This window comes from Gouania willdenowi, chromosome 10 (assembly GCF_900634775.1).
Source record: "Gouania willdenowi chromosome 10, fGouWil2.1, whole genome shotgun sequence".
Lineage (NCBI taxonomy): Eukaryota > Metazoa > Chordata > Actinopteri > Blenniiformes > Gobiesocidae > Gouania > Gouania willdenowi.
Window position 1 is genome coordinate 9,520,728 of NC_041053.1, and position 24,180 is coordinate 9,544,907.

Here is a 24,180-nt window from a genome sequence, read left to right on the forward strand (position 1 = left end):
ATGACCTCACAAAAAATAACATTTTTTTTTTCTTATAACTTAGCCACAAATTGAGATACAGCGCTCAGACTGGTACCACTGAACAACATTTCATTTCAATGTGTGTCCTTGACCTTTTCTCAAGGTCATATGTAAGGTCAAGGTCAGTCTTCTGTTTTTCCTGCATTATATAACTAAATATAAAAATCCAGATATAGGTTGTCATTTTTGCCAATTTTCAAATGCCAAATACGCATTCGCCTTGCGAATACAAGTCTTGCCTAGTATTAACATATAATTGCTACATTTTCATTAAAAAATGACAACATGTTGAATGATGTTTGGAAAATATCAGAATTTAATCTCAAATCTTTTTCAGCATTTTAAATTTCGTTCTCATGCTGACAATTGGAGTTAATGCAAAAATAGCATTTTTAAACATCAGGTTTTCCACTTAAGGAGCCAATAAATCATTTTAAAAGAGTAATTAAAACCAAAAACCACTCATTTCGGCTCAAAATAAATTTGGGTATTAGGTTGTGCTGTTGATGGACTAATATGCTGGACCAGGATCAAAGTATTCCAATTTGTGGTATTTTGTTGTAAAATGTCAGAGTTACTGCCCTCTATGGGTTGGAACCCTGCTATTACAATTACATTTGCTGTTGGCTGAAAATCAGATTCTGTGACATCTTGGCCCATCCTGCGTCACTGTTAGCTCCGCCCCTCCTATATAAACTTAGCATAGCATAGATTGTTCTTTGGAGATTTTATAGTATAAACTTGTCTTAACTATTCCGGGAGCCTTGCCCATAATCAAGGCATTTCTTGAATTTCCCACCTGGTGGCAGGTTAGCAAAAAAAGGGGGTTCATTTACACTTTAAAAGCAAATGACCAACATTTCCGTGCTGTCTCGATACGATTTGTGTTTTTTGGGGGCGGATTTCTGCCTTAATAACAACATTTTTGACATCTGTTTGAAATCTGCATTTGCATCCCGGAGAAACACAATATGTGAGTCTGTCTGTGAAAAAACAGAAGAAAAGAAAGTCATATAATGGGCCAGGTTGAACACTCACGCAGACAGGCATTGTGGGTAAAGAGGCGCTGCAGCCGCTGACACTCCTGCCACTGGTTCCCACTGCCCTCACACGTGCACCACAGGGACACGTCCGCAGAACTGTTGCTGATGTAGTTCGGAGTCATGATGGTGCCTGTGGGGAAAGAAGGAACAGAGAAAAATCCCCTTTCAGTGCACATTGTTAATATGTTGACCTCGGCCAACTCAAAGACTACTGATAGTATGCCTTATGATACTGTGATTGGGCTAAATCACCATGGTAACACCTGACCTGGTCTTTTACATATTAACAGTGTCAGCAGCTTCCAGCCTGTGTTCCTTAGTTCCTGCTTTTTCTGCAGCAACAGTGTTGTTTTTGGTCTGAATTATGGATTTGAATTTTTCATATTTTTAAAGAATTATTCCTCAATTGTGACGTAAGTTGCTCTACACGTACAGTTTCCTTGTGATTGTGATTGATCTGACACTGCAATCTCTCCCTGTCACAGGAACACACACGTAGCCAGGCTGAAATCAACTGTTGAAAACTAGTAGTACAAGTGACACGTTTTGCTTCACATGAGGACTAGTAGAGCCTAAAGATGGTTGAGGTGTGTTGTTGAGGCACAGCTGCTCTCTGACAGAGAATGTTTGGTCAGTTAAAGTGGAGAGATATCCCAGATATACTTATCCAGCCTCGTAGTACAGGCCCAAAGTGAATACATGGAGCAGTTTTAAGCTAAGATAAAACTAATAATAAATAAACTATATAATAACTATTATAATAAAACTCTCCTATTATTATTTTTTTAAACTTGACATCTGGGGGTATTTCATCAAACCCAGCTCAGGGTTAAGTCCAGGTTTAACCTGAGAGTCCGGCTCCGTTAAGCCGGGTTCTAACTGGAACGGCCGTTTCATCAACGAGAAAACACCTTGGTTACCATAGTAACACAGTCCGTGAATCAAACCTGCTCCCGACCAGGTTTAAGCAGCAGGCTTGGCTTAAGTTGCAGACGCACTCCCATAAACCATGTCATCATTTAGTGATGCTTTAGAACATTCAGTAAAGATCTACTAAAGGAAAAAGGAGTCAAAAAGACTTCTGTTATACGCTGACAGGTGTTAAAAAACTTGTCAAATGCATACGATCAGTGTGTGATCACATGCTTCATTTGTTACTATGATAAATAACACCTTCTTTAATCCTTTATTACTTTTAAAATGTTCAAACCAGTCTGTCCTTTTCATTTTTTTTTAAACATGTCTGTCATTTATTCTCACTGCTCAGTAACAGATGACGTCACGTCCTGTTGGTCTCAGCATTGGTTCCTATTGGCTTCTCATTCATCGTAAAAGCTACAGTGCATGCGCCGTCACTCTCTAATCATTAAATCTGTGATTGATCTTATGAGGACGTACATTAAAGCTAAACACTGTCAGCTGGCTTGGCTCAGCTGGAGAGATTGAAGCTGAGAAGAGTTTGAAAAAAAGCCATCATGGTCACGGACAGCTTAGCTCAGAATAAGAGCAACATTTATTTAATTCTTTTGGCCAGTGACCCCCATTTTTAGGCCTGATCCACAAGTTGAGAACCACTTTTGTAAAAAACATACAGTATAGTGGCTAAGTATGTAGCTATCCTCAGTTATTCAGTTATTTCTGCTGGTATTTTTAATCAGAATCCGCTGTTATTTGCTTTTTTTCTTCACTCTGCTTTGGTTTAAACTTTTCTCATTGGAAGAAGTTGACACATGCTACAAATATCGTTGTGTGTCCAAAATGTTTTTAAACAAGGGTCTTAATTTCCTTTAAACATGTTCTAAAAATTCCCTAAATGAGTGCAGCAACCCTGCCATGTACTTTAGCTCTTTCGTTCCTGTTTTAATTCATTATTTTGTGTATTAAGTGAAATCGTGGTTCTCTACCGATAAGTCCGGCATAGGCTCGGAGGCAGAGGCCCGCTGAGTCCTTGAGGCAGCCGCTCGCTGTCAGGTGAGATGGTTGACAGTTGTTGAGGAAATCAGCCAGTCTGGACCTGGAAAACAACAAACACTTCATGTGTGTAACGATGCACCAATAGTACTGACACGTTTACTGAAGTCATGAGTCAGACCTGCAGAGGTCGTCACGGCGACAGAAGCTCTGCTGATGGAGGCAGTTTGGCTGCAGACCCTCCATGTCCTGGTAGGAGCAGGAGGGCACGATGGTTTTCCTCCTCCTCTCGCCACACAGCGTGTTGGTGCAGGGACAAAACAGCACGCCCAGGCTGTACTCCTCAGGTACGCGCTCCAGGAAGCGCCGCAGGGCCCGGTAGCACTTGTGCTGGTTGCACCTGTGGGACCCGGGGGCCCGCTTGGTGCAGGCCAGGACGTACTCGGAGCGCAGAGAGCCACACTTTTCATAGAGGCCACAGTCCTGCGCTGCTTTCAGGCACTGGTTCTCACCATCCAGTTGCATGAAAGACGAGGCTATGGGTGGAATGGGAGCTCAGTTAGTCACTAGAGGTTTGCATTACATCACAAAAGTCGTTCAGATGGAAAAATATCTACTGACTTTGACCGTGTGGGTTACGTCCCTGAAAATGTGTCATTAGGAATTACAATTATGAATAAGGTTGTAACGATTCATCCATTAGATCGATTAATCGATTCATAGTCCTATGATCCAACTACATCGATCTGTGTTTGGCAACTTGTCCTTCCTGATGACACATCAGCCGCGGCGCCACAGGCCCACCCATTTTAATCCAGGCCCAGCCAGGTGCTGTTCATCCAATAATAAGCCCATAGAATGCTTTACAAGTATTGTGGAGGATGTTATTTTGGCTTCAAATTCCGGGTGGATCATCAAGACTATTGGTCTTCATAATTGTCAATCATTCTGATGATATGTTTATGTAAGGCCGTCGTATGTGCTCGTCCCTAGCGAGTTTTCACTTGCTGCACATGCGCACTTTTCACTTACGGTGGCGAGTCTGACTAAAAGGGAAAAGGAAGCTGTCGTGAGCGATGCCGACAACAACTTGTAAACAGAGCTATGCACGAGGAAAACTGGGCCCTCTCGCGTTCCCTCTTGGGAGCAGGTAGAGTGTTGCGCATGTGCATTTTTTCAAAGAGTGGAGAGGGCGTTTCTTTTCTAAACTTCGACAAAATCCTCCTCTATACCTTTAAGTGAAAGGTTTTCAGCGATTCAGCGGTTTGCACCCCATATGTGGATTCTTAGTCCTGCCCACAGGCTGCAGCATCACCAGGAAGTCTTTGTCCTCATGCTGCATTCAATGTCACCCTGGATTTTCACTGGATCTTAACTGCTCCGAAATTGCTCCACTGCGTAACTGCAGCACAATCTGCAGTCGAACAATCCCCAGCAGCAAGGAATCATTAATTCACATATAATCACGCAATATACATATTCAACCATGAATAAATGCAATATTTACATGTTAAATATGATTTTAAAAGTAATCGGATCAGGCCAAACGTGTTATCAACAGAAAGGTCTGGTCCCCCCGAGTCTGAATATGTGCTTGGTTTTCAGGTAGAGTCCGGAATGGGCTCGCTGGACACTAATATGGTGAACTGCATTAACACATCTCTAGCAACAGGTTATGTATCACAGGCCTTTAAAACCGCTGTAATCAAACCTCTCCTTAAAAAACCTACCCTCGATCCAAGTGATTTGTCCAATTATAGGCCAATATCCAATCTTCTTTTTGTTTCCAAAATTGTTGAAAAAGTCATCACAGGTCAACTATGTGATCACTTACTTAGGAACAATTTATATGAGAGCTTTCAGTCTGGCTTTAGAGCCCATCACAGCACAGAGACTGCCTTAGTAAAAGTGACCAATGATCTCCTCTTAGCCTCAGATATAGGGTTGACCTCAGTTCTGGTGCTCTTAGATCTCAGTGCAGCCTTCGATACAATGAATCATCATCTACTGCTGCAGAGACTGGAAAGCAATTTTGGGATTAAAGAAACAGCGCTGGGTTGGTTTAAATTCTACCTATCAGACAGAACCCACTTTGTTCATGTTAACAAGCAAGTTAATCATGGTGTTCCACAAGGTTCAATTTTGGGACCAATACTCTTTACATTATATATGCTTCCACTAGGTAACATTATCAGAGAACATAATATACATTTCCATTGCTATGCAGATGATACACAGCTTTATCTGTCAATGAAATTAGATGAAACTCATCAGTTATTAAAACTCCAGGCTTGTCTTAAAGACATCACATTCTGGATGAGCTGTAACTTTCTCCTTCTAAACCAGGATAAAACCAAAGTAATTTTATTTGGTTCAAAACACCTCAGAGAGAAATTATCAAAGCAAATAGTGTCTCTGGATGGCATTACTCTGTCACCCAGCACCACAGTAAAAAACGTAGGCGTTATCTTTGATACTGACTTCTCCTTTGATTCTCATATTAAATCAATCTCAAGGATAGCTTTCTTCCACCTCCGTAATATCTCTAAAATCAGGAATATCCTGACCCATAGTGATGCTGAAAAATAAATCCATGCATTTGTTACATCTAGATTAAAGTATTGTAACTCTCTACTTTCAGGATGTCCCAATATCTTACTAAAAAGTCTCCAGTTAATTCAGAATGATGCAGCTAGAATACTAACAGGAGCAAAAAGGAGAGAGCAAATTTCTCCAGTATTGGCTTCCCTTCATTGGCTTCCTGTAAAATCTAGAATAGAGTTTAAAGTCCTCCTGTTAATCTACAAAGCTCTACATGATCAAGCGCCTGTATATCTTAGAGACCTGTTAGTGCCCTATCGTTCGGGCAGATCACTCCGCTCTCAGTTTGCTGGCCTTCTGGAAGTTCCTAACGTGTCTAGAAGTAGAACAGCAGAAAGAGCTTTCAGCTACCAGGCCCCTCGCCTTTGGAACCAGCTTCCAGTCTCAGTACGGGAGGCTGCTACTCTCTCCACCTTTAAGGCTAAACTTAAAACCTACTTATATGCTGAAGTGTATACCGTATAATAGCATTAACTTAACAGCTAGAGTCGTCCGTAAACGGTCGCATTTTAGAGTCCTTGGAGTCACTGCTAGATTTCATATAAATGGGAAGAGATTCAAATTGTGATGTAGCTGGTTATGATTTACAGTCCGCATAAACAGGACTGAATCATTACATAATTTGATCGCGAGAGTGGACATGGGCTCATCTGTAAAAGGTTGCATTTACTGGTTCAATAAACGGGAACAGATTCAAATTGTGATGTAGCTGGTTTTGATTTACAATCCGCATTAAACAGGACTGAATCATACATAACCTAACCACTAGAGCGGACATGGGCTCATCTGTAAATGGTCGCATTTACAGACCTTGGAGTCGCTGTTAACTTACCAATAAACAGAAAGAGATTTGTCACTTTTATAATAAGTATTGACGAGGCCACTGGGAGTGAGGCCCAAGGACAAGACTGGCTGACTTGATAATAATGTATCTTGTTTTCTGCAGTCAGTGCCTTCTCCTCGTCCTTCTCTCTCTGCTCTATTTCAGGTGTCGTGAAGCTGATGATGGCAGTTCCTGATCTGTGGTTCACGACTCAACTAGTCTGGGACACTCTGATGTTCTATCTCTCTATCCTGTTCTGTTGGTTCTTCTGTTCACTAACCCCAACCAGTCGAGGCAGATGGCTGCCACCTCTGAACCTGGTTCTAACGGAGATTTCTTCCTGTTAAAAGGGAGTTGTTTCTTCCCACTGTCACTAATTGCTTGTTCATGTGGATCTTGTTGGGTTTTCTTTTTCTTATTATGAATTTTATATTTTGATAAGCGCATTGGGATGTTGTAAATTGTTCTATACAAATAAAGTTGTTGAATTGAATTGAATTTGCTGCAGAGGGCTCTAGCATGACTCAGCAGTTACGTATGCGGTGGACATTGGGGGTAACTTAGAAATTGTACCCAAGTACAAGTAAAAGTAAGTCATACATAAAATACTCAAGTACAAGTAAAAAGTAGCTCAACTAAATAGTACTCAAAGTAAAAGTTACTAGTTACTTTCACCCTCCTTGTTTATTTTTGGTAATAAATCTTGCCACGGTTCCTATCCAATCTGACAAATATCACAGCAATGTATACAATATTTAAAAACAGTGTAGAGAATTTTAACTTTAATATATGTTTTATATTTTAATCTGACAGCTCATGATGCGTGGTCAGCGTACGTTGGGGTTGAAATCTAGGCAAAGCGCCCAGAGGATGAATTCACATGTAAGTGGAAACTGAGCAGAACAACATAAACCACGGCGTGCCCCTCCATCGCTCCTCGGAGCACATTGATTGGTTCTTATCGAGCACTATAACTGAGGCTTAGTATTTCATTGATTAGTTTCACTGGAGGGTGTGTTTAAGATTGATGGAGCAGAGGATGAGAGGATGGGTCGTCTCTGTGATTCCTCAGCGTGACAGATATGGACCCCGGGGTCAAGTGGTGCTTTAAAGTGAAGGGTCAGTTACCTGACACTAGAGAAGCCATGCGTGTATCCACCTGGGTGTCGTCATACGGGGATGTTTCCAGCTCGTCCTCCCCTAGAATAACATCAAACGGGAACTTTAGTATCGCTACACACACTCCACATGTGCATTGGAAAACTTTGTTCATTTGTATATTATTGGTGAAAAGAAAGAATCAAATGCCATAGTTTTACAAGACCATATTCCTCATCCATGTTAGTGAACTCTTGTGTTCATTAATCCCAAAATAGACGAGAGGAGGAGGAAAAGCTTATATCTACTTTTTAAAACTCTGTCAACCAAAAGTTGTTCTCTTAAATCCTCTGACATATTTACTCACAAACAAATGTCGAAAGTAGAAATTATCCATTTTTAGCCATCAAAAACAACAAATGTTTTTATTTAATTCTTACTGCGATTTATTGTGTTTCTTCCTCAGACAGGGAAGACAGTAGCTGTGTTTCCATCACAGTTTTTTGCAAAATAAAAGCGAAGATGGACACTCCCAACCTCCTTATGGGCCACTTTTGCTACTTTTTTTTCACTACTATGTGCTGTTATGTTATACCTTGGGTCATCACAAGTTGATAACGACCACCCCCAATGTTTGCCCTATGTTTGGAATCAGGGGCCAAAAAACACCCACACAGGGGAAATTAGCAGATGATTCTGGGGATTGCTGCTTTTTTGCTGTTAAATATCATCGTCAACATACCCCAAAATACAAAAAACTGTCTGTCCACCTAACAAATTGACAACAAACGTGATAATTTTCCTTTCCCTAAAGCTCCTTAAGCTAAATTGACTTTTCTGTGCTTTAAACATCATAAAAGTGAAATTTGGGCTTCATACACATGTCCAAAGTGTTTTTTTCATTGATTCCCTCAATCGTTAGTTCGAGGGTGATTTGTTCCTTTCTTACTGCAGGACGAGCACAAACACCTCACTTCAATTTGATGATGCGTTCCCACTTTGATGACGAATTTGACGCAGCACTGAGCTGGAGAAGCAGCGACAGGACGCTCTCTGCCATGATTGACATGTAAACAGACACGCCCACTAAGGTGAGCATGTCAGAGTCTTTCGTGCAGTGCTATGTATGTATTTTCTACAGTCTATGTATGTACCAGTGAACGCCCCGCCCCCACACTCTGTCACGTGTTTATAAAACAGCATAAGCTCGACTACAAAGTGGGTGGGAGGAGGGCGGGCTGTCCTCAGGCGAGTTTGGAAAAATAAACCTCAAATACTATGTTTTTGGGGTTCTTAGAACAAATGGAGATGGGTGAAAAATAGCATGATATGGGGCCTTTAAATGTACATGAAAAAATTCCTAAGTTTGTAGGCTTCAATTTATGTCAGAGATGACCTTTCTATCGAGAGGATGAATGCTGCTATGACCAAAGTTCTCCATTGTACCGCAAATCTGAGAAAACACAACTTCAGCTTTTTTTTGGCATTTTTTGGCCTGGGATTCAGAGGTTTCGGTATAAGCGTCCCATTAATCTGTAGTACGATAGTATCTGGCCTGCTTAGGGTCAGTACCAGGAGAGATTTTGTAATCACATCAATGATGATCATGAACAATATCTTAAAGAAGTTGAGACTTGATTTATGTACTGCTATACTATATGAAGTGAACTGCATGAAAAATTATAATTTGTAGGTATAATGCTAAGAAATGTCTGGGTCTCCTCTGCACACGTACCGAGCCATGTTTTCTCGGAGAGAAGTCATGTGACCAGTTACGTCACTTCCAATGCAATTGCGGAAAAAGTGTTCCCATTGATTTAGCGATAAATTTCAATATCGAAACGTATGAAAAACCTCCTCATGAAAGTGTAAAAACGTTTTTACAATATTTCAGTGTTTTTTCAAAATTCAGATGTTTCCATTACCAGTTTAGGGTTATTCCATGTCATTTCAACACATTTTCAGGACATCCCACACACTTTGGTCTAAAAAAAATCAGAAATTTATATCAATTGTTCTTTGATAATTCAATTGGCATACTGTACATGTTTTAGTTTGATCAGAACAAATGATTGTAGGACACAGAGGCAAGCTATATGGCCTCATGTAAATAATTTTCAATATCGGTGAGTGGTAAAATAACCCAAAGGACGAAGTTGCAAGAAGAAAAAAATGTTTAATATGTCAAAAAAAGAGTAATCTTTGTACTATAAATTAAAACAGAGATCCTATTTTTTCTTACATTCAGACATTATGGGACAATGAAAATAGTTTAAAAAAAAAGTATTTTTTCAGATTTCAAGAGCCTGTCACCCAAGAACCAATGCATTTCTGTGACTAATCATTAGTGAACAGTTTATGTACATAGCTCAATGCTGATCAAATTTCAGGGAGCATAGCGGTATGATGGCCTATCTGCAGGGTCGCTGGAAGGGCAATAACATCGTGCTGATGACATCGATGAAGAGTGATCTGGATGGCTCGGCCGGTGCTCCGGATAGTTAAGTAGATCCCAAATACCAGTTTTAGGTATAACCACTCACTCCTTCCCTCTATTCACAGTCACCACCATTATACTTAAGCTGGGTGCTGTGTCACCCATTTCAATTTCTCCACACTTGTCACCAGACTGGCTGAACTGATTACACAACACAATAAGCACAATTATAACATGACATCTCACTCTCACCTTAAAATATTCAACTTTTCCCCACCCCTACCATTTTCATACCCTGACTCCCTCTTCCCTGTTCCCTTCCCCCTCACCTAGGTGTAACACTGCCTTCTCTTTTTATATTCTCCCTATAATAAAGTGTTTCTTTATTAGTGCTTTTGATGGTCACAATTATGCAATAAAATAAATTCATTTATTTAATTGCATAAACAAAACATGCATTGCTGTCATAAAAAGATTGCACTTAATGTAGTGTTGACCTTTAACATCATGTGCAGACAAGGCAAAACAATAAAAAATTAAATTAAAGGGAGCTGAGGCATATGCAAAGTTTTTTACTGGACGCGCAAACATGTTCCAGCCCCAAACCCACACAAACATTTTCCAGATTTTGAGGGGCTGGCATGTCCCCCAGATAGGATGTATAGCAAATAGTTCTATATATTCTGAGAGAGTAGGTGGAGCTGTATTACTATACCACATTTCAGTTTCCTATGTTGTGTAGTTCCTGAGATATTAGAAGCTGAAAATGGAAGAAAAATCGACACATGCCCCCCCTCACTAAATTGTCTATATCTCAAAAAGTATTCATCCCATCAAACTAAATATTTACAGTGTGACTATTGAATAATTATGAACAATTTCAGAATTGTTTGAGACCAAAGTGTGTGGGCCATTTGTTTAAAAGACATGGATTATTGAGCTATTTAGATTTTGTGCATTTCCGAGAGTAATGGAAACGTAGATTGTGATTCACTTGACATCATTTTTGTCCTTTATTTATTGCGTTCACTTTCATAATATTATTTTAAATGCTGACATTAATGTTGATAATGTGACCCTCAGATCAGATACAATCCTATTTTTGCAGCACTGCTGTGATATAAGGACGCCCAGCTCTGCATTAAAAGATTGTTGAGGTGAGAAACTGAATAACATGATTACAAGAAAACAGATGTTTTTACCACTTTGTTTGGACACTAAAAAAGGGAAGCATTTCTATCCATAACAAACAACACAAACTTAATTCATTAACAGCCCAAACAAAGCCTGTGATTAAAAAGTGACAATGTAACAAATGGATGATGATAACGTAGCTTCTGTCCAGTTGGAAAAACTGTTAGCGGAGCTCTGATTGACTTGTGGACAAGATGTTTGTTCCTGCAAATTATTTAAGCACACTCCAAAGTACAAAGTCAGTGGAGAATGTAATGGCATGTAAAGTGTTTATGTATGTAAATCCAATTCCAGGCTATATATTTATGGTAATGACGCGCTAGAGCAGCCGAGCGGCGTTGGGAACTGAAGAGTGTGTAATTACACTAATGCTCCACTGCCTAATAGGCCACAGGGGACACATTGTGTGAGTGTGTGTGTGTGCGTGCAAGTGTGTGTGTGAAAGAGAGAGAGGAAATTTTTTTTTTTTTCAAAAAAAAAACATCAGTGTGTTATTCACTCATTCATTCTTGGATCAATGAATTATTTCATAGATGAACTTGTTAATCATACATTTAAAAAAGGACTTTCTAATCATAAAGTGTGGGTGAAAAACGCAGCAGACTCCAGTGCTGCCAGTGATGCGTGTCATGTGCTGCGACACAAACTTTAAATATCCTCCCGAGCTTTTCACGGACGTGACTGACATGGACATAAAAAGTCCTCAGCAGCGATGATGACTACATCCTGCTAATACACTCGCTGTACTTTAATTCCTCAGTGAGCGCAGCAGCAGAATCAGGCTTCATTCCACACAGATCTAACATTTCCTCCTGTTTGACAAAAGGCTCATCGTCTTTAAACACAGTGAACACACAGAAACTCCATTATTTTATTTAAAACTTTCATTTAATAACTTTAACCCGAGAACACTATTGGTGGGTGATTTTCACTCAAGCAGACATATTTACATTATTTTGATGAAGTTGTGTTTGTCAGAGTGTCTTTAAGAGTTCCAGGGTAGCTTCAGCATCTTCTCTGATCTTTAAGAAGATGTGGATGTTCTCCCACTCCAAAATCTGCTTTTTCCTACAGCACACGTTTGGGTTATTTTCACCTAAAAACCGTGATAGTGTCCCATTATTACTACACTGTGGGGCGGATTCACTAAGATCTGAAATAAAGGGTGGTGAACCAGGTGCATCCCTAAATCCTTTGGTGGCGGTGTTTCCTCACCAGCTGTGGGTAATTCACTAACATTAACGCACAAATTGGTGCACGTGTAGACATGGTTGAGACAGTCCTATTTAAATAAACATTTTGCTTCTTCAACTTGGAGAGATGAGTGCACAGAAGCACAAAATGACATTTAAAAAAGTTCAATTGGAGGTGGGTGGAATTCTCTGTCTGCTGCACAAACATTCAATAATGTAGAAAATAAAATAAACAAATAGCAGTGTTATTTAATAAACTTTAAAACCTAATGCTATTTCCCCCCTAATTTAATGTCACTACTCCGTCAGGTCCTGTAACTTAGCTCTGATCAGTCTATGGAAAACAGGAGCAGCTTTGGTCACATTTAATAGCAGGATTCAGAGCAGCAGGACAATCGCACACAGTCACAAGCACCCACAACTGTCAGAACACAAACTAACTCTCGTTCTAACTAACTAACGAGAGAGTGACGACACAGCTTATAGCACAGAACAGTCACACCCACTAACTCAGGGCGGCAAATACATATGGAAACATCCAACATGGCAACCATACAAAATAAACATGCCCATGCATCACAATATTCATCAGAGGGAAACACACTAAATGAATTGTCTGCGCATTATGACACACTGAAGACACGCAGTCCTGATTCCCTGGGGTTTGTACCCCTTATTAGTGCGTGGAGTGACGTTTGCAAATGTTTTAATACCCCTAAACCTTTAGTGAATCCATCCCTGTATATGTAGTGACTGCATCTAAGGAATAAAGTAAGAAAAAACAGTCCTGAAATGTCCAGGCTATCTTTATTTAGTCCCGTAGTTGTAAATAAATATGACAAAGTGGTGATTTTCTTCTTTTTTTTTCTCTTGTCTGTACATGCTGTCAAAGGTCAACACTACAAGGAGTGCAATCATTATGAGACAGCAATGCATGTTTTGTTATTGTATACGTGCTGGTGACGTGCTGACGTGGTGACGTATCGATCATTTCCTGTTACACTCTACCGCTGCTTGCAGCGCTCTACTACTGTGTTCTGCTAACTCTAATCAAACTTGTTGTCATTGATATTTTAGCCTTGAAAACACTTGTTTTAATTTTTTACCGTAGAGTTAAACGTACAAAGGTTAAGTAAAAAGCAATCTCGCCTCTTATAGGCAGTGTAATCTCCTTTAAACTTCCTTTTGTCCTTAGCTTAGCTTAGCTTAAATTTAGCACCTATGGCTTCTCTCTCCTCCCCTCCGCTCTCCTGCCCGGTGTGTCAGATGTTTAGTTACTCCTCGTCCTCCTTTAGGGACAATGGTAGTTGCATAAAGTGTAGCGTACTGTTAGATATGGAGGCGAGGATCAACAATCTGGAGAAGCGGTTCCGCACCCCTGATACCAAAACCGAAGCTAGCAAGCAGGACCTAGCCGGTGCGGACCGTGCTAGCTCTAGCTTAGCCTCCCCCCCGGCCAGCAATGAGTGGGTTACTGTCCGTGGTAAGCATAGTCGAAGGTCAAAAAAGCCGCTCGGGACACACCACCATGTTCACGTCTCAAACAGGTTCTCCCCCCTCCGTGAGGACAACACACTCACCGGGGAACAAACTCTGATAATTGGCGACTCCATAGTGAGAAACGTGAAGCTAGCGAAGTCAGCGGGCATCGTGAGGTGCATCCCAGGGGCCAGAGCGAGGCGACATAGAATCAAATCTAAAGTTGCTGACAAAGAGTAACCGTAAGTTTGATAGGATAGTCCTCCATGTCGGCACTAATGACTCCTGACGTCGTCAGTCGGAAGCAACCAAAGTGAACATTGAATCAGTTTGTGCTTATGCTAAAACAATGTCTGACTCCGTAATTTTCTCTGGTCCCTTACCAAATCTGACCAGTGATGACATGTATAGCCGCATGTCATCATTTAACCGCTGGCTATCGAGGTGGTGTCCAGAAAACGAGGTGGGCTTCATTGATAATTGGAGATCCTTCTGGGGAAAACCGAACCTGATAGGAAGAGATGGAATCCACCCTACTTTGGAGGGAGCATCTCTACTATCAGAAAACATGGCACAGTCACTGTTATGACATCTCATGAATGAGACCATGTTACAGAGGTGGAGTCCTCCACGCCCCTCTGCGCTTGCCTTAGGACAGTTTCCCTCCCATTGCTATTATGATAGCTGTGTTCATCGCCATGGCAACTGTTGTGATGGTGGTGAATATTATTTTATTGAGACGGTGTCTGTCCCCCGACCCAAATTTCACAATGATTTTAACATAAAATCAAATAAAAGAGGTATCAATTATAAAAATCTGAAAAAAATTAAAATCTCAAATATAGAAACACCAAAACATAAAACCATTAGATGTGCTCTATTAAATATTAGATCACTGAGATCCAAATCTCTAATAGTAAATGACCTTATCTCAGAAAATAACTTTGATTTATTCTGTTTAACTGAAACATGGCTGTATCAAGATGAATATGTTAGTTTAAATGAAGCCACTCCTCCCAGTCATTTAAATACTCATATGCCACGAGACATAGGCCGTGGAGGTGGTGTAGCAGCTATTTATCATTCCTCTCTCCTAATCTATCCTAAACCAAAGGCCAACTACACTTCCTTTGAAAGCCTGGTTCTAAATTTATCTCATACCGAATCAAAAACCTGCCAGCCAGTCTTATTTGCGATAATTTACCGTCCTCCAGGCCCTTATTCTGAATTTCTATCAGAATTCTCTGAGTTTATATCAAACTTAGTCCTCAGTTCTGATAAAATACTGATAGTAGGAGATTTTAATATCCATGTGGACAAAGATAGTGATAGCCTGAATTCAGCCTTTATGTCCCTAATAGACTCAGTTGGCTTTTTTCAAACTATTAATGAAGCTACTCATCGTTTAAATCATACTCTTGATCTTGTTCTAACATATGGCCTTGATATTAATGAACTAAACGTCTACCCTGAAAATCCTCTGCTATCAGATCACTTTTTAAATATCTTTTAACATTATCCTAGAGGATCTCGCACTGTGCAATAAAATAGTTACAAGTAGAAATCTGTCCAACAGTGCTGTGGCTAAATTTAAAGAGGCCATTCCTGCTGCCTTAAACTCAGTGCACCATCCAATAAATAACTATGATATTAATTATAACCCCTCTCAACTGGATCTGCTTGTCGATAGCTCTGCTAGTCTACTAAAATCCACCTTGGACTCAATTGCCCCATTGAGGGAAAAAACTATTAAACGTCAGAGGAAAGCTCCGTGGTTTAGCTCTGAAACTCACACACTCAAACAAACAACCCGTAAATTAGAGAGAATGTGGCGCTCCAATAAAACAGAGGAGTCACGAATACTCTGGCAAGAAAGCCATAGTAAATACATGACAGCCTTACGACATACTCGATCTACATACTACTCCTCACTAATTGAAGAAAATAAAAATAATCCGAGGTACCTTTTCAGCACTGTCGCCAGGCTAACACAAAGTCAGAGCTCTATTGAGCCCATGATTCCTCTATCCCTCAGCTGTGAGGACTTTATGACATTTTTTAACGATAAAATTCATAAGATTAGAGATAAAATTAGCCACTCCCTGCCTTCACCTGGGCCTGCTGTACCATTAAATGTAAATAGGCCTAACCTAAACTGTTTCACACATATAGGACTTCAGGAACTTAACTCTATTATTTCATCCTCCAAACCATCGACCTGCCTTTCAGATCCGATCCCAACTAAGCTGGCTACGTGCCACAGTCCTTTAAAGTAGCTGTAATCAAACCCCTTCTCAAAAAACCTACTCTTGATTCCAGCACTTTTGCAAACTACAGGCCTATATCTAATCTTCCTTTTATTTCAAAGATTCTTGAGAAAGTTGTGGCGGCTCAGCTCTGTGAATTTCTTCAAAACAACAACCTGTTCGAGGACTTCCAGTCAGGTTTTAGAGCTCAACACAGCACAGAGACTGCTTTAGTTAAAGTAACTAATGATCTACTCTGGGCTTCAGATGAAGGACGACTCTCAGTGCTGGTTTTATTAGATCTTAGTGCAGCTTTTGACACTATAGATCACTATATTCTACTAGAGAGATTAGAGAAATTACTTGGAATCACAGGGACTGCCCTAAACTGGTTTAAGTCCTACCTATCTGATAGGTACCAGTTTGTACACGTGAATAATAGGTCTTCTGTGTACACTAAAGTAAGCTACGGGGTTCCTCAGGGCTCTGTGCTAGGTCCAATCCTCTTCTGTATCTATATGCTCCCCCTTGGTAATGTTATGAGAAAATACTCTGTTAACTTTCACTGCTATGCTGATGATACCCAACTGTATGTATCAATGAAGCCAGGTGAGACAAATCAGCTATCTAAACTTGAGGCCTGTCTAAAGGACATTAGGGCCTGGATGGACCAAAATTTTCTTCTTCTCAACTCAGACAAGACTGAGGTCATTGTACTGGGCCCACGACACCTTAGAGAAACCTATGCTAGCCTAACTGCCCTAGATGGCATTACTCTGGCACGAAGCACAACTGTTAGAAACCTTGGGGTTCTATTTGATCAGGATTTATCCTTCAACTCTCACATAAAACAAACTTCAAGAACTGCCTTCTTTCATCTCCGTAACATTGCTAAAATCAGATCTATCCTGTCTCAGGGCGACGCCGAAAAACTAGTCCATGCTTTTGTTACCTCTAGACTGGATTATTGTAATTCTCTCTTAGCAGGCTGCCCGAGCAAGTCGCTTAAGACACTTCAGCTGGTTCAAAATGCTGCAGCACGTGTACTGACTAAAACTAGGAGAAGAGATCACATTACTCCTGTATTAGCCTCTCTGCATTGGCTTCCCATAAAATATAGAATAGAATTCAAGATTCTTCTTCTCACTTATAAAGCCCTAAATGGACAGGCACCAGTCTATCTCAAGGAGCTTGTAGTGCCATACAATCCCCCCAGAACACTACGCTCTCAAAATGCTGGACTACTCGTTGTTCCATTTGTCTCTAAAAGTAGTATAGGAGGAAGAGCTTTCAGTTATCAGGCCCCACTTCTCTGGAACCATCTACCAACCACGGTTCGGGGGGCAGACACCCTCTCTACCTTTAAGGTTAGGCTCAAAACATTCCTCTTTGGTAAAGCTTTTAGTTAGGAACCAGCTCATAGCTCATAATTAAGATGCAATAGGCATAGACTGCCGGGGGGGGGGGGTGTCTGGCATGCTCGGTTGGAGAGAGGTTGCAGAGGGCGTTAAGAGAGAGGTCATTTAGGCTAGAGAGGGACCGGAGAGGGTCCCATTCCTCTCTCAAACACTCCCTCTATGTCTGCTTCTTCCCTTGTGTGTTTGCTCCTGTACTCCTTCTGGCTTCTGTCTTGCAGGTCCGTGGGATCCTTAGTGTGGAGTTACAGAGTCTCAGCGGCTCTGTCTCCACCCTCTCCTCTGCACACACCCAACACAGCATAACGTGGATGGCTGTTCATCATAGGAATGGGATCCACACAAGGTTCCTGCTGCTTAACAGAAGGTTTTCCTTGCCGCCATGATGAATTCATGTTGGGTGTGGGATACATATGTATGTGTATATACGTATATATGCATATGTGTGTATCCATAAAATGAAGAGTCCGTCCTTAAGACTGCTCTACTGTAAAGTGCCTTGAGATACCATTGGTTATGATTTGGCGCTATACAAATAAAGATTGATTGATTGATTGATTGATATTGCAATTAAATAAATGATTTTATTTTATTGCTTAATTGTGACCATCACCAGCCCTCCCTAAGGAGAGGTAAGAAACATTCTATTATAGGGAGGATATAAAAAGGGAGAGCAGTGGGCGACCGTGGCTCAGGTGGTAGTGGGTCGTCTTCTGATCGAGAGGTTGGGGGTTCGATCCCAGTACCTGACTATGTGTCGAAGTGTCCTTGGGCAAGACACTGAACCCTAAGTTGCTCCCAGTGGTCGACTAGCGCCTTGCATACTAGTCAACCATGGTAGTTTTTTTTCTGCATTTTGTTAGGCATATTAGTTGAAAATAAAAGAGCAAAACTCTAATTTGTCATGTATTGTCATATTTTGAGATATTTTGATAATAATAACTTTTTATTGGGTATATTATATCGGGTAAAAATCACCCGGCGATAGTGTTCTAGGATAAACATATTTTCTCCTAAAGTTTTCCTGAAATCCATTCACTATTAATGCTTTTAGCTGCAGGAATATCATCTAGAGATGAAGACGCATCCAGCCGTGAATCTTTTTTCACTGAATCTAGTGGTTATCCTCCCCCCAAACCACAGTCCAGAACATTCCTAAAATGTGAGATTGGATTTAGTTTAGTTCCAAAACCATTCCTGCTTTATGACAGGTAGCGTTACCTTCGTTGCTGAAAGAGAAACACTTTGGGTCTTCAATTTTCCGTGGTTACGGGTGAAAAAAAATCTGAATTGGATCAAATTTTTACTAATTGTTCTGTGACTATTCAATAGCCACACAACATTTTTAGTTTGATTGGATTAATATTTTTTGAAGACAATTTAGTGATTGGGGTATGTGTCGTATTTTCATGCATCCTCATTTTTCTTCCATTTCATATTGAAAACTAAAATTTGGTATAGTAATACAGCTCTACCTACTCTATCGGAATATACAAAAACATCTGCTATACATCCTATCTGGTGGACATGACAGCTCCTCAAAATAGTCAAAAAGTGAGCGTGTGTTTGGACCTCAGCTCCCTGTAATTTGATCAGCTATGAGCTATGAACATAGACAGTTCACATCACTAATGATTAGTCATATATGCATTGGTTCTTAGGTGACACGCTCTTGAAATCCGAGAAAACTCTTTTTTACTATTTACTATAACTGCATGTGGTAATCTAATAAATAATCTCTTCTCTGATTTAATTCATACTGTAGTATAAAGGTTATTCTTTCTTGGGATATAAAACAAATTTTCTTCATGTGACTTCACACCACTTTCACAAATCCTATACATGAGGCCATTGTAGCTTGCCCGTGCCTCATAATTATTTATTGTTTATTAGTTTTCCCACTAGTAAATAAAAAATATAATAACCATTGCATGAGAGAAACTAATACTCATAAGTATAAACATATAGAATAGAATAGAATAGAATAGCCTTTTATTATCATTACATAACATGTAATGAGATAGAGCTCCCCATAAAAATACAAACATAAGAATAATAATAAGAATACAATATAAATAGATTTAAAAAAAAGTTCACACACTCATATCAGTATTAACATAATACTGTGCCAGCATATTGCATAGAAACTATTGCACATTACCCAGTATATTGCACCAGTTAGATAATATTGCATAACAGTGTATGGTATTGTAGATTTAGTGCATATGAGAGTTCAGAATGGTTATGCCTTTCGGAAAGAAACTGTTCTTGAGTCTGTTTGTTCTAGCTTTGATACATCTGTAGCGCCTACCAGAGGGCAACAGGTTGAACATGTGGAAACCAGGGTGTGAACTGTCCTTGATGAGTATTGCTATGTGCTCTGTTGAGGCAGCGTGAGGTGTAGATGTCCGTCAGGGAGGGGAGAGGGCAGCCAACATCCTTTGAGCGTTTTTATTACCCTCTGAGCCTCCTCCTATCTGCCTCAGTGCAGCTCCCGTACCATACAGTTATACAGTATGTGAGCAGGCTCTGATGGTCGAGCGGTAAAAGGTCAGCAAGGCAGTTTTGAGTCCAGGTTGTGCTTCCTGAGGACTCTCAGGAAATGTAGTCTCTGTTGGGCCTTCTTGGTAACCGCAGAGATGTTGTTTGACCAGGAGAGGTCCGCAGAGATGAGGACACCGAGGAATCTGAAGGTGTGGACCCTTTCCACACACTCACAGTTGATGTAGAGGGGTGCAGGTCTGCTCTGTGCCTCCGGAAGTCCACGACAATCTCCTTGGTTTTTGTGATGTTAAGCTGCAGGTTGTTAGCAGAGCACCACGCTGTCAGCTTCAGGACCTCCTCCTCTGTAGGCTGACTCGTCCACCCTTGAGATCAGACCAACCACTGTGGTGTCATCAGCAAATTTCACAGTGATGTTGCTCTCATGGGTTGGCCTGCAGTCGTAGGTGTAGAGACAGTACAGGAGGGGGACTCAGCACGCAGCCCTGTGGAGAGCCAGTACTCAGTGTGCGGGTGGAGGAGAGGTGGGGTCCAAGTCTCACAGTCTGTGGCCGGTTGGTCAGAAAGTCTCTTATCCAGGCACATGTGAGAGGGGGGAGGCCCAGGGTGTTCAGCTTGGTGATCAAAATGTCTGGGATGATTGTGTTAAATGCTGAGCTATAGTCCACAAAGAGCATCCTCACATAGCTCTGCTGGTGTTCCAGGTGGCTGAGTGCAGAATGGAGGGCTATGGCGATGGCATCCTCTGTCGATCTATTAGTCCGATATGCAAATTGGTGAGTGTCGAGGGTGGAGGGGAGACAATCTTTGATGTGATGAAGAACCAGTCTCTCGAAGCATTTCATCACTATAGGTGTTAGGGCCACAGGACGGTAATCATTGTGGCTGACAGGAGGCGACTTCTTTGGCACGGGAATGATTGTGGCAGATTTTAGACAGGGGGGGATGACTGCTTGGTTCAGGGGAGAGATTGAAAATCCCTATTGAAGATGGGCGTGAGCTGGTGGGCACATGCTCTGAGCACCTTGCCAGGTACTCCATCTGGACCAGCAGCCTTCCTGGGGTTCACTGCCAGGAGGCACCCTTCTGACGTCACGCTCCATAATAGTGAGTGAAGAGGTGCTGGAACCTGGTGGGGGCGGGGCTGAGGCTGGTGAGTGCTGTGGGGTCTCAAAACGAGCAAAGAAGTAGTTGAGCTCCTCTGCCAGTGAAGCACTTCCATCCACTGTTGGTACATCACAGCCCCTGTAGTTTGTGATGTTCTGTAGCCCCTGCCACACCTGCCGTGGGTTGTTGCTGGACAGATGGGACTCAATCCTCCTCTTGTAGTCCGCTTTGGCTTCCTTGATTCCCCTTTTCAGGTCGGCTCGGGCAATGCTGTATAGGGCCCTGTCACCAGACCTGAAGGCAGCATCGCGGACTCTGATGAGTTTGCGGACCTGGCTGGTCATCCAGGGTTTCTGGTTAGGGAAAACCCGAATGATTTTATCCACAGTTATTTGTCATGTTCTACATTTTCTTGGGGGTGTTTTTGCTTTAGAATACATCCAGATACAGTATATCCATCATCATTAGCAAATAGAATTTAAAAAATCAATTTCAATCACAAAATGGTAACAAACGATACTTAATGACAGCCTTCATGACAACCTTATTCAAGCTAATGACAGGTTTCACGTGTTACCAAATTATTCTATATCCCAAGAAAGAGTAACCTTTATACTATGAATTAAAACAGAGATCACATTTTTTATTACATTCCCAAATGTAGTTATTGGCCAATGAAAAAAAAGTATTTTTTTGGATTTCAATTGTTTTCATTCCCAGTAAAGTCTATCTCAATCAATCTTTTATTTGTATAGCGCCAGATCATAACCAATGGTATCTCAAGACACTTTACAGTAGAGCAGTCTTAAGGACGGACTCTTCATTTTATGGATACACACATACGTATATATACATATATGCACATACATATGTATCCCACACCCACATGAATTCATCATGGCGGCAAGGAAAACCGTCTGTTAAGCAGCAGGAACCTTGTGTGGATCCCATTCCTATGATGAACAGCCATCCACGTTATGCTGTTGTCGGGTGTGAGTTCATCTAAACTGAGAAAGATGATGAAATGGAGAATGTAGTGTGACGCAGAAATTGTGAACCTTGAAACAATTTTGAAACAAAAAATAGCATTCCCTAAAAACACTTCCATTAGCAACACTGTCCATCAAAGCTCTCCATAGTCTATATCACATGTCAAACTAGAGGACTGGGTGCCAAATCCAGCCCTAATTCACTTGTTGAAATCCCAGTCCCTCCAAACACACATATTCAACAAAACTCCCTCATATGTGCAGGAAGTCACAGTTTTCTAATGCATATATCACATGATGGCAGCCATTTTTATTCATAATAAAGCCTTATGTGAATCACTTTGAATGCATCTTTTTGCTGAAATAGCAACATAATGTTGCTTTGCTTTGTTGGGCCAATACAAAAATGCAGAGTTCAGAGTTGCCTTGAAGGAAAAGCACAGGAACTGAGAAGACGAGAAACACGGGGGGGGTTATTGGCTTATTTTAACCCATCCAGTTTTCTGAGGGCCCACCCACAATCTAAATCCAGATGCAACTATTGCCCTGAACTCAAATAAGTTTGACAGCATTGGTTTAAATTGTACATCATGGTGGGAGGAGCCACAAATTTGGCTGGTGACTTTCTCTCCTTCCTGAGTTTGCATGTTCTCATTCTGACCTGCCAGAAGGCGAACCCTCAGTAGACCCGCGCAGGCACTGCTCCTCCTTCCTGAAGCCGCGCTGGCACTTGCAGGTCAACAATGAGGGATGTTTGCTGAGCAGAACGTCTCGTCGCTCCAGGCACTCTGAGGCCGCCTGCTCCACTAGCGATGACATGACGGCGTCGGCCGCGCAGAGCTCCAAGCCTCTGTACAGCGCTGCGCACTGGGCGTCCACGGAGCAACTCGTGATGGGCATCCGCACAGTCAGTGGGAGGCTGGCCGAAGGGAAAGATGCTGAACTGAGGGAGACACACCTGAAAAGAAACAGAAAAAAGATATTCAAACTCCTGGAAGAAAAGGAAACTATCCCAGGTCCATTGTCCTGGAGCCAAAGCTGCATTATTCTATTTTTGATCTTTAATCCTCTTATTATCTTTGGGGTCAATTTGACCCCATTCAATGTTTATCATTAAAAATATATAGTTTTTGTTGTCTTGTATGCTTCATCATTTATTAATTTTTCTAATGTAGATGATATTTTTTTGAAAGTGCGAACACATTAATGCAAGTATTTGGTGTTCATCTGGGGTCAATTTACACAGCTCTGTAAAAGTTCTGTGTAATGCAATCTGCACGCTCTCTCTCTCTCTCTCTCTTGAAAATGTGAAATAAATCATTCGGAATTAAAGTGTATGCTCGTGTTACATTGAAATAGTAATTCCAAATTAAGTATCGGACATAGGAAAACCGGTTTATTCATCTTTATTCAATTACGCTTTAGGTCTGGGTGTTGGAAAGGGTTCTGATTGGACAGGGAGCAAATGTGACGTATCTCGTCTATCGGGATTACAAAGACAAAACAAACCTTTTCTTTTTCGGCTACAACATAGAAGATCAATTATGAATTGAAGAGGAATTAAAATTCCCATGTAAATGTGGCCAATGAGGTTTAGGAACAGTTCTTTCACAGTGAAAGTGACGTAGAGGAGAATGTGTCTGAAACTTTATAGGTGAATAACCCCAATATAATGTTGCAAAAAATATACATAAATAAGTAAATAAATATATTTATGAGAGGAGGAGGAGGGGGGGTCTGTTGGGTCACCAACATCAATCAACATTCATTATGTGAGAGTCATGCAATGTGCACCCCAAGATAGAAAAGATCCACTAACTCTCTAAAATTGAAAGTTTGACCTGGATGGTGGCGCTGCAGGAACGGTCATATCATCACCACAACCATAGGGTTCATACTCTAGTGGTCATTAATGTGTCAGCAAACTTCAGAAAGATCAATTAAGTCTGGTTTAAAAGTTTGGGCCTAATGGTGGCGTTTCATTATCAAGAGATTATTATGTATTCAACAAGTAAACAAAGTGCCTGACACAAAAACTTTGTTAACAATTTTCTGAAAATCATTTTCTGGAGGCAAATATCCCTGAGGTCAATCCCCAAGGGTAAAATGTAATTGAGGATA

The 24,180-nt window shown here is 41.0% G+C and overlaps 1 protein-coding gene across 1 annotated transcript in view; it reads right to left on the reverse strand.

Moving 5' to 3' along the window:
- Positions 1-24,180, reverse strand: part of LOC114471110 (GDNF family receptor alpha-4-like) — a 72,361-nt gene that overhangs the window by 19,115 nt on the left and 29,066 nt on the right. The window contains exons 2-6 of the mRNA XM_028459695.1: positions 22,721-23,017; positions 7,528-7,599; positions 3,157-3,511; positions 2,969-3,078; positions 1,060-1,194 (exon numbers count right to left, since the gene is read on the reverse strand). Coding sequence (XP_028315496.1) covers positions 1,060-1,194; positions 2,969-3,078; positions 3,157-3,511; positions 7,528-7,546 — 619 coding nt within the window. The 5' untranslated portion in view covers positions 7,547-7,599; positions 22,721-23,017. The remainder of the gene's footprint in view (positions 1-1,059; positions 1,195-2,968; positions 3,079-3,156; positions 3,512-7,527; positions 7,600-22,720; positions 23,018-24,180) is intronic.